The sequence below is a fragment of the Dendropsophus ebraccatus genome, chromosome 1, assembly GCF_027789765.1.
Source record: "Dendropsophus ebraccatus isolate aDenEbr1 chromosome 1, aDenEbr1.pat, whole genome shotgun sequence".
Lineage (NCBI taxonomy): Eukaryota > Metazoa > Chordata > Amphibia > Anura > Hylidae > Dendropsophus > Dendropsophus ebraccatus.
This window is the reverse complement of record NC_091454.1, coordinates 140,466,577-140,482,531: the sequence shown is the minus strand read 5'-3', so window position 1 is coordinate 140,482,531 and position 15,955 is coordinate 140,466,577. Positions and strand designations below refer to the sequence as shown.

General features: G+C 44.7%; 1 protein-coding gene across 1 annotated transcript in view; it reads left to right on the top strand.

Moving 5' to 3' along the window:
* The first annotated feature begins 318 nt into the window (after positions 1-318).
* ETFA (electron transfer flavoprotein subunit alpha) overlaps positions 319-15,955 on the top strand; it is a 37,473-nt gene continuing 21,836 nt past the window's right edge. The window contains exons 1-5 of the mRNA XM_069956332.1: positions 319-426; positions 525-674; positions 3,867-3,948; positions 5,297-5,379; positions 10,873-10,972. Of these exons, the coding sequence (XP_069812433.1) occupies positions 391-426; positions 525-674; positions 3,867-3,948; positions 5,297-5,379; positions 10,873-10,972 (451 nt within the window). The 5' untranslated portion in view covers positions 319-390. The remainder of the gene's footprint in view (positions 427-524; positions 675-3,866; positions 3,949-5,296; positions 5,380-10,872; positions 10,973-15,955) is intronic.

Here is a 15,955-nt window from a genome sequence, read left to right as displayed (position 1 = left end):
TAATATAGTGAGGCCACACAAAGCATATACTAAAGAAAAACACTACCCCAAACCCATGTGGAATAAGCAATAGGGATGCCCTCAGAGGCAGAGAAGGACTCTATATGGCCATATACTGTGAGGAGATATATAACCATGTATATAACGTAAGGAAATAGACGAGGAGACACGTGTGCTGTGTGTAAGGCGTCTAGGGACAGAGAAGCTGCAGAAGGAACGAATAATCACATGACCGGCACGCAGCCGCCTCCAGTGCAACAATCATTATACAACCACACGTGGCGTCTAGTCACGTGACCCCGTCCTCCGGCGCTGTCAGGGTGGTGTGACGTCATTATCGTGCGCCCCCGTAGACTTCACTCTTCGCTGTCCCGGTCACCTCTAGCCGGCATGTATCGGGCGCTGAATACGTGCACACAGCGGGGGGTAAGAGTATAAGAGCGGGCACGTATGACTGTGCTATGTACTGTATACTGTGTCTTGTTACATAAATCACTATTAACTGGTGGATTTCCTCTGTTTAGTCCTCCACCCTTCGCAGGTTACTGAGCACCCTGGTCATTGCGGAGCATGACACCCAGCAGGTCACCCCTATCACCCTGAGTGCGATATCTGCTGCCAAGAAGCTGGGAGGGGACGTGAGCTGCCTGGTGGTCGGGACTGAGTGCGCCAAGGTAGGGATCACTGTCCCCCTGAGGGACTTGTTGCCTTCTCACGACCTAAATAAAGCTGTTCCTGAGCAGATGGCCAGGAGTGTGCAGGAGCATAGACCAGCTATCCTGCAAGGCCTGGACTGGTCTCTAGACTCTCTGATCTTCCTGTGCCCATCAGGTTTACCATGCAGAATATCATCACAAGGATGGAGTATACAGTATTTGTGCTGTGGCTATAGACCACACTCTTCTGTCCCCCATAAATATATGCTGACCAATGTCAGCACTAGTAGACTGTTTATGTCCAATTGAGTACTATTATTATGCTGGGGGCACACTACATACACAGCTGGCTGCTCAGCTCACAAGCAGGAGAACATAATCTAAAGGTAATGACTGTAAAGGTGCTTACATAATGTACTGATTAGAATTATATCACTTGTGGTATAAAACAATCATCAAACATGACCTGTTTGGTTGTACTTGAGGTGGGAAACACTATACACAAGCTACACTATGTGAAACAGTCCGGCAGAATGACCCACAGGCTTATTCATCTCAGTATTTGTCTGCCGGGGACTCTATCCCATGGTGTAGTGGTCATGACTTTATAGTTACCCTGTCCTTGCTGTAATATTATTGGTATCTCCTTGCACAGACGTCCTGATGAGCCTGTAATAGAGGTGTTTCAACCAGGGCTGTGGAGTCGGTAAGCCGCAGCTCCGACTCCTGAATTTTTTCAGGTCCGGCTCCTGCTCCTTCCTAAATTGCCAGTCATATACCAGGAGAGTTATTTATCACACTGGCTCAGCAGCTTCTCCCTAATGTCCTACATGATCCTGGGGCGAATTCTGAGGGAATAAGGAAAGATATTGAGCAGCTTCTTCTGTGTGTGCAGTGAATGCAGCCAGTCTCCAGCCTCCATGTCCTGAACTACTCACAACTAGACTAGATGGAGCAGGTGGTCTTTTCTTGCTGACAATCTTCTATGTTTCTAACTAATATTCATCATACACAAAGACACACTGCTAACAATGCCAGATACCTGTGATAGAGAAGAGGTCACACACACAGCGATAGAGAGGGGGGTCACACATAGTGGTGTAGAGGGGTCACTGTGGGGGCACGCCATAGCGCGCGCGCACACACACACACACACACACACACACACACACACACACACACACACACACACACACACACACACACACACACACACACAGCCTTCTCCTCTCGTCTATCTACACAGGATATCTTCATATTACACTGCTGCTCATATACAGTCATCCAGCATCCAGGAAGAGAACAGCACAGATCTCCCCACATAATGGACTCTTCCAGCTCAGAAACAAGCTGCCAAATAGTGACAACTTTTCCCCGACCACCCTTATGTAATAGAGCCATTGTCACATTAGAATGTTGCTCATAAAATATATTGATGAGCAAAATTTATAAAAAAAAAATATCAAAACTCAATTTTAAAGCTGGATTTTTTTTTTTTTAAAGCTGGAGTTGGTACATTTTTTCCAACTCCGACTCCAACCAAAACTAGTTCTGACTCCGACTCCACAGCCCTGCTTTCAACACTGCAGCCAATCTGAAGAGCTACAGCTGTAGGGAGGAGGAAGAGATTAGCGGCCTGAACCAATGATAAGACAGGAGGTGTGTCTTAGACTACCTATAATTCATTGTAGGGCACTGGAATCACAGATCACAACTCTGCCCTAATTTAGCAGAGTTAAAAAGCAACTGAACAACAAGCACGTAATCAAATAAACAGCATATACACTCAACGGCCACTTTATTAGGTACACCTGTCCAACTGCACGTTACCACTTAATTTCTAATCAGCCAATCACATGGCGGCAACTTAGTGCATTTAGGCATGTAGACATGGTCAAGACAATCTCCTGCAGTTCAAACCGAGCATCAGTATGGGGAAGAAAGGTGATCTGAGGCCTTTGAACGTGGCATGGTTGTTGGTGCCAGAAGGGCTGGTCTGAGTATTTCAGAAACTGCTGATCTACTGGGATTTTCACGCACAACCATCTCTAGGGTTTACAGAGAATGGTCCGAAAAAAAAAAAACATACAGTGAGCGGCAGTTCTGTGGGCGGAAATGCCTTGTTGATGCCAGAGGTCAGAGGAGAATGGGCAGACTGGTTCCAGCTGATAGAAAGGCAACAGTGACTCAAATAGCCAACCGTTACAACCAAGGTAGGCAGAAGAGCATCTCTGAACGCACAGTACCTCCAACTTTGAGGCAGATGGGCTACAGAAGCAGAAGACCACACCGGGTGCCACTCCTTTCAGCTAAGAACAGGAAACTGAGGCTACAATTTGCACAAGCTCATCGAAATTGGACAGTAGAAGGTTGGAAAAACGTTGCCTGGTCTGATGAGTCTCGATTTCTGCTGCGACATTCGGATGGTAGGGTCAGAATTTGGCGTCAACAACATGAAAGCATGGATCCATCCTGCCTTGTATCAACGGTTCAGGCTGGTGGTGGTGGTGTCATGGTGTGGGGAATATTTTCTTGGCACTCTTTGGGCCCCTTGGTACCAATTGAGCATGGTTGCAACGCCACAGCCTACCTGAGTATTGTTGCTGACCATGTCCATCCCTTTATGACCACAATGGACCCAACATCTGATGGCTACTTTCAGCAGGATAATGCGCCATGTCATAAAGCTAGAATCATCTCAGACTGGTTTCTTGAACATGACAATGAGGTCACTGTACTCCAATGGCCTCCACAGTCACCAGATCTCAATCCAATAGAGCATCTTTGGGATGTGGTGGAACGGGAGATTGGCATCATGGATGTGCAGCCGACAAATCTGCGGCAACTGTGTGATGTCATCATGTCAATATGGACCAAAATCTCTGAGGAAGCTTCCAGCACCTTGTTGTATCTATGCCACCAAGAATTGAGGCAGTTCTGAAGGCAAAAGGGGGTCCAACCCGTTACTAGCATGGTGTACCTAATAAAGTGGCCGCTGAGTGTAAGCAACCACTTTATAGACAGACTTGCATATAACTCCTATCTAGATAGTCTATGTAGGCGCATACATTAATGAATTATACACAATGCAATCAAGATATAAGAAAATATATACAGATCTCATTCCTATCATTTAATGTGGTCTTATTTCATATTGATGGTCATGTGTTGCGGTATTACCTTTAAAATGGATTCTTGTTACATTTGCAGGTAGCGGAGCAGTTGGCAAAAGTTCAAGGAATTTCCAAACTGTTTGTAGTGCAGCATGAAGCATACAAAGGTTTTCTGCCAGGTAGGACATTTTAATTTTTGTGTTTGGCGATGGCACATTTGTTGCTGTCATTTTTGGCCTCCATGTATTTAGTCTCTTTCATTTGAGAAATGTCTGGGCTTCATCTTCATGAAATGGTCAGTGGTGTCCTGCAGATCTTCTTCAAGAACTGGATTGTGTCATCAGTGAGTTCCTGGACAGTCTATGGCACTGCTTGTTATTAAAAAATAACGTTCCAAAGGTGGTCAGTTAGATTCAGGTCTACCAACGTAGCAAGACTGGTATCTGGTCGTTTGTTCACTAAAGAACAAGAGGACTGCTGGAGTCCTACAAAATACTCTCCAGTGGGCTACTGGTCTGCATATTTCTGACTCCCAAGAGGGCCTGACGCCTTCTAAATGAGACCTGTGTTCATAGCTTGTTCTCCTCACAGATCAGAGCAGGTTCACACCGAGCACAAATAACAGACTTGAGAACCTGGTGATGCTGTGGTGAATATTATGCTGCCTGCAACATCATCTAGCATGACAGCTTTGGCAGTAAACATAATAAAAATCCAAGAAAGCAGTTTCATAGTGAATCCCCATGTACTTCCACCTGCAATGTTTCAGTTTTATACCTTTTTCATGCAATGTCAATCTGAACTGTCGCACATGTGAATAAAAAAGGATTCAATGTAGAAATGCTGCCTTGGATTTTCAAGATGTTTATTGTTGGGATCTAGGCCCTGGAGGGTGTGCACCCCTACGTGAGTTTCTAGGAAGGCATATCCTTGAAGGGTCACACAAGCCTTCACTTAATAACCAACTTGTGAATTCTCTTAAATTGTTGTGTGCAGCTTTTTTAACTTTTGATTTCTAGTGTGATTTGGAATCAAGCCATCAGTTCATCAGTTGCTTAATGGTTTTTACTGCCTATGGATACATCACCAAATTACACAATTTATATCAGTCAACGTCAGTCAGTTGTACTTAGAAATTTATTGTGTAATTTATGCATTCCTTTAAAGGGGTTGTCTGGTCAATACTGATTGGTCATGCTGCGATGCAACATAACAGACATGTATACTTAAACCTTAAACGTCCTGCACCGCTGCTAGTTTTCAGGCCTTCCAGTGTCTGCCGCTATCTCTGATGAAGTGCTGTGTGGACAGGAAACACCTGCTGTGCATGGACAGCGATCTTTTGAAGAAGAGTACAGCAGCAGACACTGGAAGGCCTGGGAACTGGTAATGTAGCGGGATCGGTAAATATAAATGGTTTCCCGCAGCCACAGCGAAATGATTAATTATTAGTAATGGTTGCACAAACCATTTTAACTTCTTTGAACAGTTTATATGTATATTCAATGCAACCTATGAATTTTTCAGAGGAGCTGACTCCCTTGATATTGGAAGCCCAGAAGCAGTTCAGTTTCACTCACATCTGTGCAGGAGCATCTGCTTTTGGAAAGGTGAGTGCCGTTTTTTTTGCCCTCAAAATAAAGATGCTAGGCGTCTTTTCATTTATTGGAATGTATGACATTAAACCACCATGGCATCAGTCTGCCAAGTAATAGTAATTATAGACTTGCAGGCTAGGATTAACTCCATGTTTTTTTTCTGTATTCAACAAATCTCATTGATAAGGAGATGGGAGAAGCCAGAGAAAGCAGAGAGCATGTTTACAGTTTTTATAGAGGTATGTCCTCTCCAGGCCCCTCTGTCCCTAACCCCCAGATACCTCAAATATCCAAAGTGTATGGGCAGCTTTAAAATGTTACTGTCTCAGTAACATGTCAAAAGTTTTGATTGGTTTTGGTTTGAGACCTCCTATTCCTAGAACAAACAGAGAGACCTGCGCTTCTTTCTCTGTCCTCACTACATAAGGGTGGCTCAATGAACTTTCTGTAGAATCTGTCTCCTGCACTGAGGAGAGAGATGGGGAGAGCTGAGAACTTCTCATTTATTCTGGCAATTGGTGAGGCTCTCTATATGTCAAAAGATTTTTAACCCCTTCAAGACAGAGCCCTTTGATGCACAAAAGTCTGGGTCAAATTAATGCAATGTTCCTCCCCGCCTTCTAAGAGCCATAGCGCTTTAATTTTTCCACCTACAGGGCTGGTTGGGGTTTCATTTTTTTTTACGCCATCCTCTCTAGTTTTTATTAATATCATATTGATGCAACAGAAAAATTTTGATCGCTTTTTATAATTTCTTTCCTGATATAGAATTTATAAAAATTCAGCAATCCTGGTGTTTTTTTTTTTCGTTTACGCCATTCACTGTGCGGGAACAATAATGTTACATTTTAATAGATTTGACAATTCCGCACGCTACGATATGTAATATGTTTATTTTTTTTTTTAAATATTTTTATTTTGGGCAAGGGGGTATGTTAAACTTTTATTGGGAGGGGGGTTTTAATACTTTTTATTTATTACATTTTTTAAAGACTTTTTATCATCGTAAAACATGCAATCATTAGATTGCATGTACTGATCTATGCTATGCCATTGCATAACATAGATCAGTGTTACCGGCGATCTATGTATAGAGCCTGCCTGAGAGCGTGACTTACCCCCGGCTGTTTAAAAAACTATTGCGCTTGCAATATTTTCCCTACAGACCCACATGAGCACTTATTTTTTGTGACACTTCATTTTTCATAAAATATCCCACACAACCGGAAAAAAAATGGTTGTGCCGTGAAATTGAAAATAAGGGCATTTTTTTTTTTTTTTTTCCGTGGGGGTAGAGGGTTCGTTGTTGACACTGTTTGCCCCAATGGTAAAATGAACATGTTATCTATGTTCCTCAAATCAGTACGATTACAACCATATGTAACTTGTACAACTTTTTATGTTATTGGATGGCTTTTAAAAAAATTAAAACCTTTAAATAAGAATAAAAGTTCTTCAAATTGCTCTATTCCCAGCCTTATAACACTTTTATTTTTTGATCTATAGGGCTGTTGGAGGTGTCATTTTTTGCGCCATGATCCGTACTTTCTATTGGTACCTTGATTGCGTATATACTTTTTGATCGCTTTTTATTAAAATTTTTCAAGATTTAATGTGACACTTTGCACTTTGGCGAGTTTTTATACTTGCGCAGTTTACTGTGCGAGATCAAGAATGTGATAATTTAGTAGTTCGGGCGATTACACAGGCGGCAATACCAAATATGTATATTTATTTTTATTTATAAAATAGGAAAAGGGGGGTGAATCTGACTTTTATTAGGGGAGTTTTTTTTTGTATTGATGAGAAAAAATTTTTTTTCATTTTTTTATTTCAACTTTTAGTCCCCCTTTATTATTACTGCAGTGATCTCTTATAGAGATCACTGCAGTGTAATTACAATACACTGATTCATGAGATCAGTGATAGATTGCTTAGGGCTGCTGCAGACAGAAGCAGTCTATTGCCGAGCTGGGATCAGCGTCATACAGAAGCTGAGGCCCGGACGGGTCGGAAGAAGGGATCGCCCCTCCGCCCCTGCCCCTCAGTTGCACCTAACTAGCCGGCCGTGGCAATCAGCTGCAGAGGCTAATACGCGCGGTCCCTGGCTGTACGTAGCAGCTGGGTGTCGCGCGCAGCAGAGAGGGACGGCGTCAGGAGCCCCCTCTGCATCCCCTTAACAGCGGCATGACTGGTATACTTGTCATGCGTCATTAAGGGGTCAAACGCCTTGATCGCTATAGATCTGTGTTTAAGGGGTTAATGAGACGCAGCTGCCTCATTTCCTCTGGCCCCGGACACACGGATCGTTCTCACTGCAGCGGTCCCGCACACATCAGAAGCTCCCGCAAGTCAGGAACGTATATATACATTCCTACTGCACGGGGTATGTGCAGTGGGAACGTATATATACAGATTGCCGATGGGAAGGGGTTAGTGACAGAAACACTCTAAGGCTGCGTTCACACGTAACGCATCCGCAGCGGGTTTCTCGCTGCAGATCCCTGCCCTGTAATCTCTATGGGCAGACAAACTCTCAGCAGGATGCACGTCCTTCTGCAAGTATGTCAGCAGCCCGCCCCGGTAACCCCCCTGGCCGCCGGAGCCTATACTTCACCTGCTCCCTGCTCTGGCTTGCTTCCCAAAGCAAGCCGTAGCAGGGAGCAGGAGATGTATACGCTCCGGTGGCCATGGGGGTTATCGGGACGGGCTGCGGACATACTTGCAGCGGGACGTACATCCTGCTGAGAGTTTGTCTGCCCATAGAGATTACAGGGCAGGGATCTGCAGCAAGAAACCCGCTGCGGATTTGTTACATGTGAACGCAGCCTTAGAGTTTGTAGATCTGGCCACTTCTTAATGATACGCATCGACACACACATGGAACTTGGGCTTGCCACCACTACATGACCTTTGGTTTATTACTGTGCATTTTTTGAGTGACCCTGCGCTACCCTCCAACCTTAAACTCTCAGCTGTGGAAAAAAGTCTTATAGACAGGCTAATGTCAACCCCCAATCAACCTTGGTTGGCTCCCTTCCCTTGATTGGTGAATGACCCAGCCACCACATATTTGCATTTATAGCAGTGCTTGAATCTTACGCCCTTAAAGGGAACCATTCACCCCGTGGCCCCCGGCAGAAACTGACATACAGTGACATAAAGGTCAATATACTTACCACATCGCTCCCGTTATGGTAATGAGCTGAGATGAGTCCCAACGTCCATAGGAAACGACGGACGAGTCCAACTTATTCATGAGGTCCTCTTCTCGTCGCCGCCCATCCACGCCTCCTGGAACTTGATTGACGTCTTCAGTCTTCTGACGAATTCCCGCGCAGGCGCCACTGCGATGGTCCCGTCACCTCTTCTGCGCCTGCGCGGTAAACAGGATACGTGTTCGAGCCAATCGGCGCACGCGCAGTAAACAGTGAAGCTGCGGAGTGGCTTCAATTGTGAACTGCGCATGCGCCGAAAACGACTGTCACGGCGCCTGCGCGGGATCCGGCGAGAAGAAAGAAGACGAGGAGGAAGAGGACCTGGCGTCAAACAAGTGTCGGAGACGGGGAGAAGGCTGGATTTCGGACCCGGCGGCGCTCATTACCATAATGGGCGCTAGAAGAAGAATCGTCAATTTCTCCGTGTCAACAACGGGATTCGGGACGGGAGCGGGAGCGATGTGGTAAGTATATTGACCTTTATGTCACTGTATGTCAGTTTCTGCCGGGGGCCACGGGGTGAATGGTTCCCTTTAATGGAGCTACTTGATGAGCACTCTAAGCCAGATTTGGAGGTGTTGTATAAACGCTTGGGCTCTGCCAAGCTTACCTTCCTTCACTGCGCTCATACCACCAAATACTTTAAATAGTTGATTGTTGGTGATCTGCTTCCCAGGGAGATCACAGACTTTGAAAAGATCTTCCTTAAACCCGTCAGGAAATGTCTTTCCATCTCACACTTGTACCAGCTGGTCAACTTATTGCAAGGTTTCTCTGAACCAGGATACATTCTGTCCTGGGAGAAGGAGCTGAACATTACCTTATCGGAAGCTGAATTGCACACAGTTCTGGATAACTCTCATGAGTTTTGATGCCATTACAAGCTTTTGTCCAGGTGGTACAAGCTGCCAGAATGGCTGCTTGCCTACAGATGGTCACCCACTGACAGGTGCTGGAGGTGCTTGAGTCACATTGGTTTCTTTACTCATCTTTGGTGTACTTGTCCACAGCTGACTTTGTTCTGAAAGAAAGTAGAGGAGTTAATAAATACAGTAACATTCTTCCCAATAAAACTCTCCACGCCCATAATTGTGTTGGGGCTCGCCTCCTAGGGATTTATCTCTTCCACATTTATTAGCAGCAGCCAAATCTTTAATTCCATTAAAGTGAAAATAAACTAAACCTCCTAGTTAGATCGAGTGGTTGAATAAAGTCAATCAAATTTGCAGGTTTGAAGAATTGTCCAGATGGGCAAACAGATCACATGACAGATTTCTGAACGTTTGGAAGCCTTGGCTAGACTCCCCATACTCTGCTTCCATCTCACTACTGACCCTTACTCCACCTGGGAGACTACAGCAGGCATAGGATGGGTCGTCCGCTGTATAGTATGTGACATCTCGGATCAGTGTGGTCCAGTTGAAAATCTTTTTACTACAAAGGGAGGCTAGATTAATTATGCCTAAAATACTCAAGGCGCAAATAGACTAAACAATTGCATTGACCTTAATATGTTTTTAAAAACATTGCATGATATGTATATTGTTGTTTTTAACTCACTGTTAGAAATGAGTGAATTTACAGTATTAATGAAGGGAAGCACTTCATTAGCTCTGTAGTCGGCTTATCAGCCTGCTGCCTTTTAACTTTGTGCCGCACCACACCAGGTTCCTGAAAAAGCTGGATCTAATACTGGGAAACTTCTCCCAGTTTCTCAGGACTGGATCCAGCTTTTCCAGGCACCAGGAGAGGAGCAGCAGGCTGATAAGCAGACTACAGAGCTATTGAAGGTATTTTATACCCGAGAGGTGCTGGAGGAATGTAGTCTGGAGAAGTGTACATGCATGTGTGAAACAGCTGTCCCTGACTTTTAACGTGCTGGTGTTCTCACTTGCTGCTTTGGGGTGCACCAATGGATGTAATCCTGGACTGAATAAAGAAGTATTTTATGGTCACATTTACATGGGGAGTGCCCTTTTGTTTATCTCGTTTAAAAGAGCACTACAAGTGACAAAAAGAAAAAGCTGCAAAAAAGCACTTTTTCTTGTAGTGTGGTCTTCTGTGCACTTCTGCTGTTTTTTTTAACTGAGAAAAATGGTATGTTGCCCCTGTTGCATGTTCTGTTTGCTTTTATAGATGTAAATCTAGTGGTGTCACCATCTTATAAGGTGGTCAGGGGGTCACAGATTTGCGTTTTTTTTTTTAACTTGTCTTGAAGTATTAGTATTATAAAATGATTAATACAATGAGTTTGATGATTGGATTTGTATTCTGTGTCCCTTTACAGAGTCTCCTGCCCAGAGTAGCAGCAAAGCTTGATGTAGCCCCAGTCTCGGATGTAATTGATATAAAGTCACCTGATACATTTGTTAGGACAATCTATGCTGGTAAGAAAGTGACTCTTTCATTTTGTAAGATTGTGTAGCTTTTGCACGGTCCACACTTTTTTCTCCATTATGTGAAGTATAAAAAGAAGAAAACTAATAATCACTGATGTTTTGAAAGGTGTTTTTGTATTGTGTGGACTTCTAACTGATGTCACACTTTATCAGTCTTCAGCAGTTTCGTCACTTTCATCTCGTAGATCATTGGTAGATAAAGTAGAAAGAAGAGCGTCATCAGATTCCACTATTCCACAGGACTTTACAATTCTGGGGGTACATACATAGACAAATAGAGACATTACAGATATGCACATGTAATTATGAAGTCACACGTAATATTTAAGCCATACACGAGGAATAAGGGCCCCGCTCACAAGAGCTTACAGTTTGAGGAGACAAAAGGCAGAGGGGCAGAAGTGCTTCACTGTTACTATGGTCCAGTCATCTTTATAAATAAGGCAGTGCAGATAACTGTTGGTGAACCAGCCACCAACCAATGCCTGCATGCACAGGTCTAAGTTCTTAAGTGCTTGGTGTTTGTGTAGGTGAGCATGGGGGGCAAATTATGGAACCTGATAGGCCTGCTTGAAAAGATGAGTTTTGAGGGCATGTTTGAAGCTTTGGGTATTGTTGATGAGTTTGACAGTCTTGGGTAATGCTTTCCATAGAACTGGGTCAGCTCGGGTAAAGTCCTGAAGATGTGAGTAAGAAGTGCGGATTAAGGAGGATGTTAGGCGGATTAGCAGAGTGTAAAGCACGGGTAGGGAGGTAGACAGAGATGAAGGTGGAGATGTAGGGAGGTGCAGCATTGTGGAGAGCTGTGGATAAGCAGGAGTTGATATTGTATTCTTTACCTAATAGGGAGCCAGTGTAATGATTGACACAGGGGGAGGCATCAAGACCTGAGCCTTGCTGTTGCAAGGGTTTGGGGGGACAAGTTGTCCGGCGTCAGGACACAGCTCACATACTCCTAGGCCGCAGGTTAAAAATTGGTTGTGGCCTACAAGATTATAATATGGGTGGTCCGAGCGGCTGTCTGGACCACTTATATTATAATCTAATGCGATGTCGGTGGGCTAGATGAAATTCAAACTGTGTATTGCCTGGCGGGCCAAAAATGATAACATCGCGGGCCAGAGTTTGACATGACTGTTGTACAGTGTCTAAAAGTTGTTGGGTGTTGATGACTCGTAGGTTTCTGTTTGTGAGTTTGGTCGGGGTGTCAGGAGGGGAATGAGTATTAGTGATTGAGAAGGAGAGAAGGTTGTGGTCCGGGAGCTCAGTTGGAGTGTTAGTAAGATGAGAAACTGGACAAAGTCTACAGAAGACCTTTATGGTTTGGAAAGTCTGAAAGCTGAGAGAGGCCAAGGGAGGAGGTTAGAGAAAGAAACTCGGGGACGGATGGGAAGAGTTGTTTGTCTATGGGGAGGTTAAAATCGCCCATGATAAGGGTAGGAATGTCTGAAGATAGAAAGAAAGTAAGCAAGGTAGAAAAGTGGTCAAGAAAATATTGGGGTGAGCCAGCGGGCAACAGATAAATGCGACTCTCAGGCAGGAAAAATGGCTGGAAGATTCTTCCGGTGTGGACCTCAAAAGGAGAGAATGAGAGAGCGGGTACAGGGAGAATTACCTGATAGGAGCAGTTGTGGGAGAGAAGTCCCGCAACTCCTCCACCATGCCTGTTCTCAGGGCTAGCAGTATGGGAAAATTGTGGGCCACCATAGGTCAGAGCAGCAGGTGAGGCTGTGTCTCACTCTTGAAGCCGTGTATCTGTGACACAGCAGGTTAAACCATTTAGTGATGAATAAGTCTTGGATTTTGGTGACTTTGTTACAGACACACTGAGAATTCCAAAGAGCGCAGTTTAGGTCCATTTAGAAGAAGAAGAAGAAGAAGAAGAAAAAAAAGAAAAGACCAAAACTATGAACCCATACTAATGCAGCTTTAGGCCATGTTCACACTTTGCAAGAGACTGGCCGTTCCGTGACCCGGCCAGTCTCTGAAAAGATCATCCCGGCCGCCGGAGGATCTTTATAGCCGCAGAGATCTGATGCAGGCGCATCTGTGAGCGCCCGCATCAGAACTCCCCACAGCACACTATGGATCGAGTGGCCGCAGCCGCTTACTCCACGGTGTGCACTGACAATGGTTTTCTACAGCTGCTATTCAATGAATAGCGCCCGCAGAAAACTGACATGTCAGTTGTGTGTGGCGCCGCTAGGGATCCTGGCCGGAGCATACCATGTGTATACACTCCGGCCGGGATCTCACAGACAACAATGCAACGTATATTTTCGCAATAATCACGGACGTTGTACAACGACAGTGATTTAATGAAAATATATGTTGTGTAAACATAGCCTAATAATGTTAATATGAATAGAAGAAACTATATGTACATTTTTTTTTTTTTAACCTCTTAAGGACATAGGACGTACCGGTACGTCCTATGTCCTCATTAGCACTTCAAAGCGGGGCCGCGCGGCGGCCCCGCTTTGAAGTGCCGCGATCCCGGGTGCCGCGTGTAGCCCGGGACCGCCGCTATTAGCGGGCACGGTCCGATCGCCGTGCCCGCTAATTAGCTAATCGGAGGCAGCTGTCAAAGTTGACAGCTGCCTCCGATTACCGGAGGCAACGTTTCCCTGGTGTCTAGTGGGGGAGATCGCTCCTCCGGGACCTTGTCCCGGAGGAGCGATCTCCGTTACTGATGCCGGCCGGGGACGCGTCCAAGATGGCGCCGTCCTCGGCTCGGCACTCGTTTGTTTCCGGCTGCAGCAGCCGAAAGCAAACGAGTGCCGATCTCATGGATCTCTGCAGCATATCTATGCTGCAGAGATCTCTATGAGAGATCAAAGTGTATATACTAGAAGTCCCCCAGGGGGGCTTCTAGTATATGTGTAAAAAAAAAAAAAAAACGTGTTGTTAATAGTAAAAAGCCCCCTCCCCTAATAAAAGTCTGAATCACCCCCCTTTTCCCAGGTTTTAAATAAAAGTAAACAAATAAATAAATAAATAAACATGTTTGGTATCGCCGCGTGCGTAATCGCCCGAACTATTAATTAATCACATTCCTGATCTCGTACGGTAAACGGCGTCAGCGCAAAAAAATCCCAAAGTGCAAAATTGTGCATTTTTGGTCGCATCAAATCCAGAAAAAATGTAATATAAAGCGATCAAAAAGTCGTATATGCGCAATCAAGGTACCGATAGAAAGATCACATCATGGCGCAAAAAATGACACCTCGCACAGCCCCATAGACCAAAGGATAAAAGCGCTATAAGCCTGGGAATGGAGCGATTTTAAGGAATGTATATTGGTTAACAACGGTTTGAATTTTTTACAGGCCATCAGATACGATATAAGTTATACATGTTATATATCGTTTTAATCGTAACGACTTGAGGAACATGCATAACAAGTCAGTTTTACCCCAGGGCGAATGGCGTAAAAACACATTTCCCCCAAATAAAAGAAATGCGTTTTTTTTTTCAATTTCACCACACTTCGAATTTTTTTCTGGTTTCGCAGTGTACTTTATGCAAAAATTCAGCCTGTAATTGCAAAGTACAATTAGTGACGCAAGAAATAAGGGGTCATGTGGGTTTCTAGGTGGAAAAATGCAAGTGCTATGACCTTTTAAACACAAGGAGGAAAAACCGAAAACGTAAAAACGAAAATAGGCCATGTCCTTAAAGGGTTAAAGAATTTGAAAATGAGATTTGCTTTTCTACAAACTCTTGTCATAGGTTGTGTCTGGTATTGCAGTACTTACTTGAAAGAAACCTGTTACTAGTTTCATGCTGCCTGAACCATGGACAGCATGAAACAGTGACGGGGACCTTTAACAGAGTTCTCTTTGAGAGCTGTACCATTTCATAGTAATCATGAATAAAAATTTGGCCAGAAACGGGGCTCTGAGTCATTGCCGTAATCACTGGCCCAGATGCACAGACCTTTCTCTGTGTTCCATACAAACACAACTTGATTTTGGACTGCTTTCCCCTTCTACAGCCCATGAAGGATCCCTTCTAATTTGTGATGACAACAATGATGCTAAAGAATATGTGCTATTTAAGGCCCTATCACACAAAGCGATTATCGGCTATATTTGGCTTATTATCAGTCACTTTGTGTAATAAAAGGCAAAGATCAGCCAAAAGACGTCTTTCAACATGTTGAAAGATAAAAGACAACAATAGCAATGATCTGCTGCTGCCTCTCCGCACAATAGGAGCGGCAGCAGCAGACCCTAGCCAACTCCAATGGGCTATCCGGACAGCTGTCAGTTTTGACAGCTGCATTTAAATGGCTAATTAGTGGGCGCGTTGGACCACGCCTGCTAAAAGCCGTGGTCCTCGGCTGCAAATAGCAGCCAGGATCGCAGCAGTTTAGAGCGGGGTCGCCCGCAGCAGGACATATACACTTATGTTCTGGTGCAGCAAGGGTTTAAAGGGGTATTCCAATCTCAACTAACATAGTTTAGCAGGAAGCACCTGTGCACACATAGTAAGTACCTCCTATTCCTCCCATTCTACCGCCGCTGCAGTGGGGATTGGTAAGACCTTGTTCACACTTGTGTTGCTTGATGGCCGCTTTCTCCACCGGCAGCGCCTGCTGGGTTTGGGGCGGCCTTTGGGGTTTGGTCCTGCGACAGTGGGGTTGCAGGGCCATTCTGTGGCCTCCCTTCCCTGCTTGCGCTCGCTTTTCGAGGTTGGCGGTAGCTGACCGACAGTGTTGGTTCAGTGTAGGGACTCATGTGGGCCAGGGGACCTGCACGTGGTACAGGAGGCAATATGGTTTGATCAAATTATATAACAACATCCTGGCGTTGGTTTTTAAATATAGCCGAGAGGCATTAGTGTCAGCCATAGGTGTGAGGTGCTGCAGCTACTTTCTCTCCTTGTCCGTAACATGGTTTAAACTTGTAGAGCTTGTCAAGTTTAAATATTATAGCTTTATATGTATATCAGCCAGACCACTGCTTT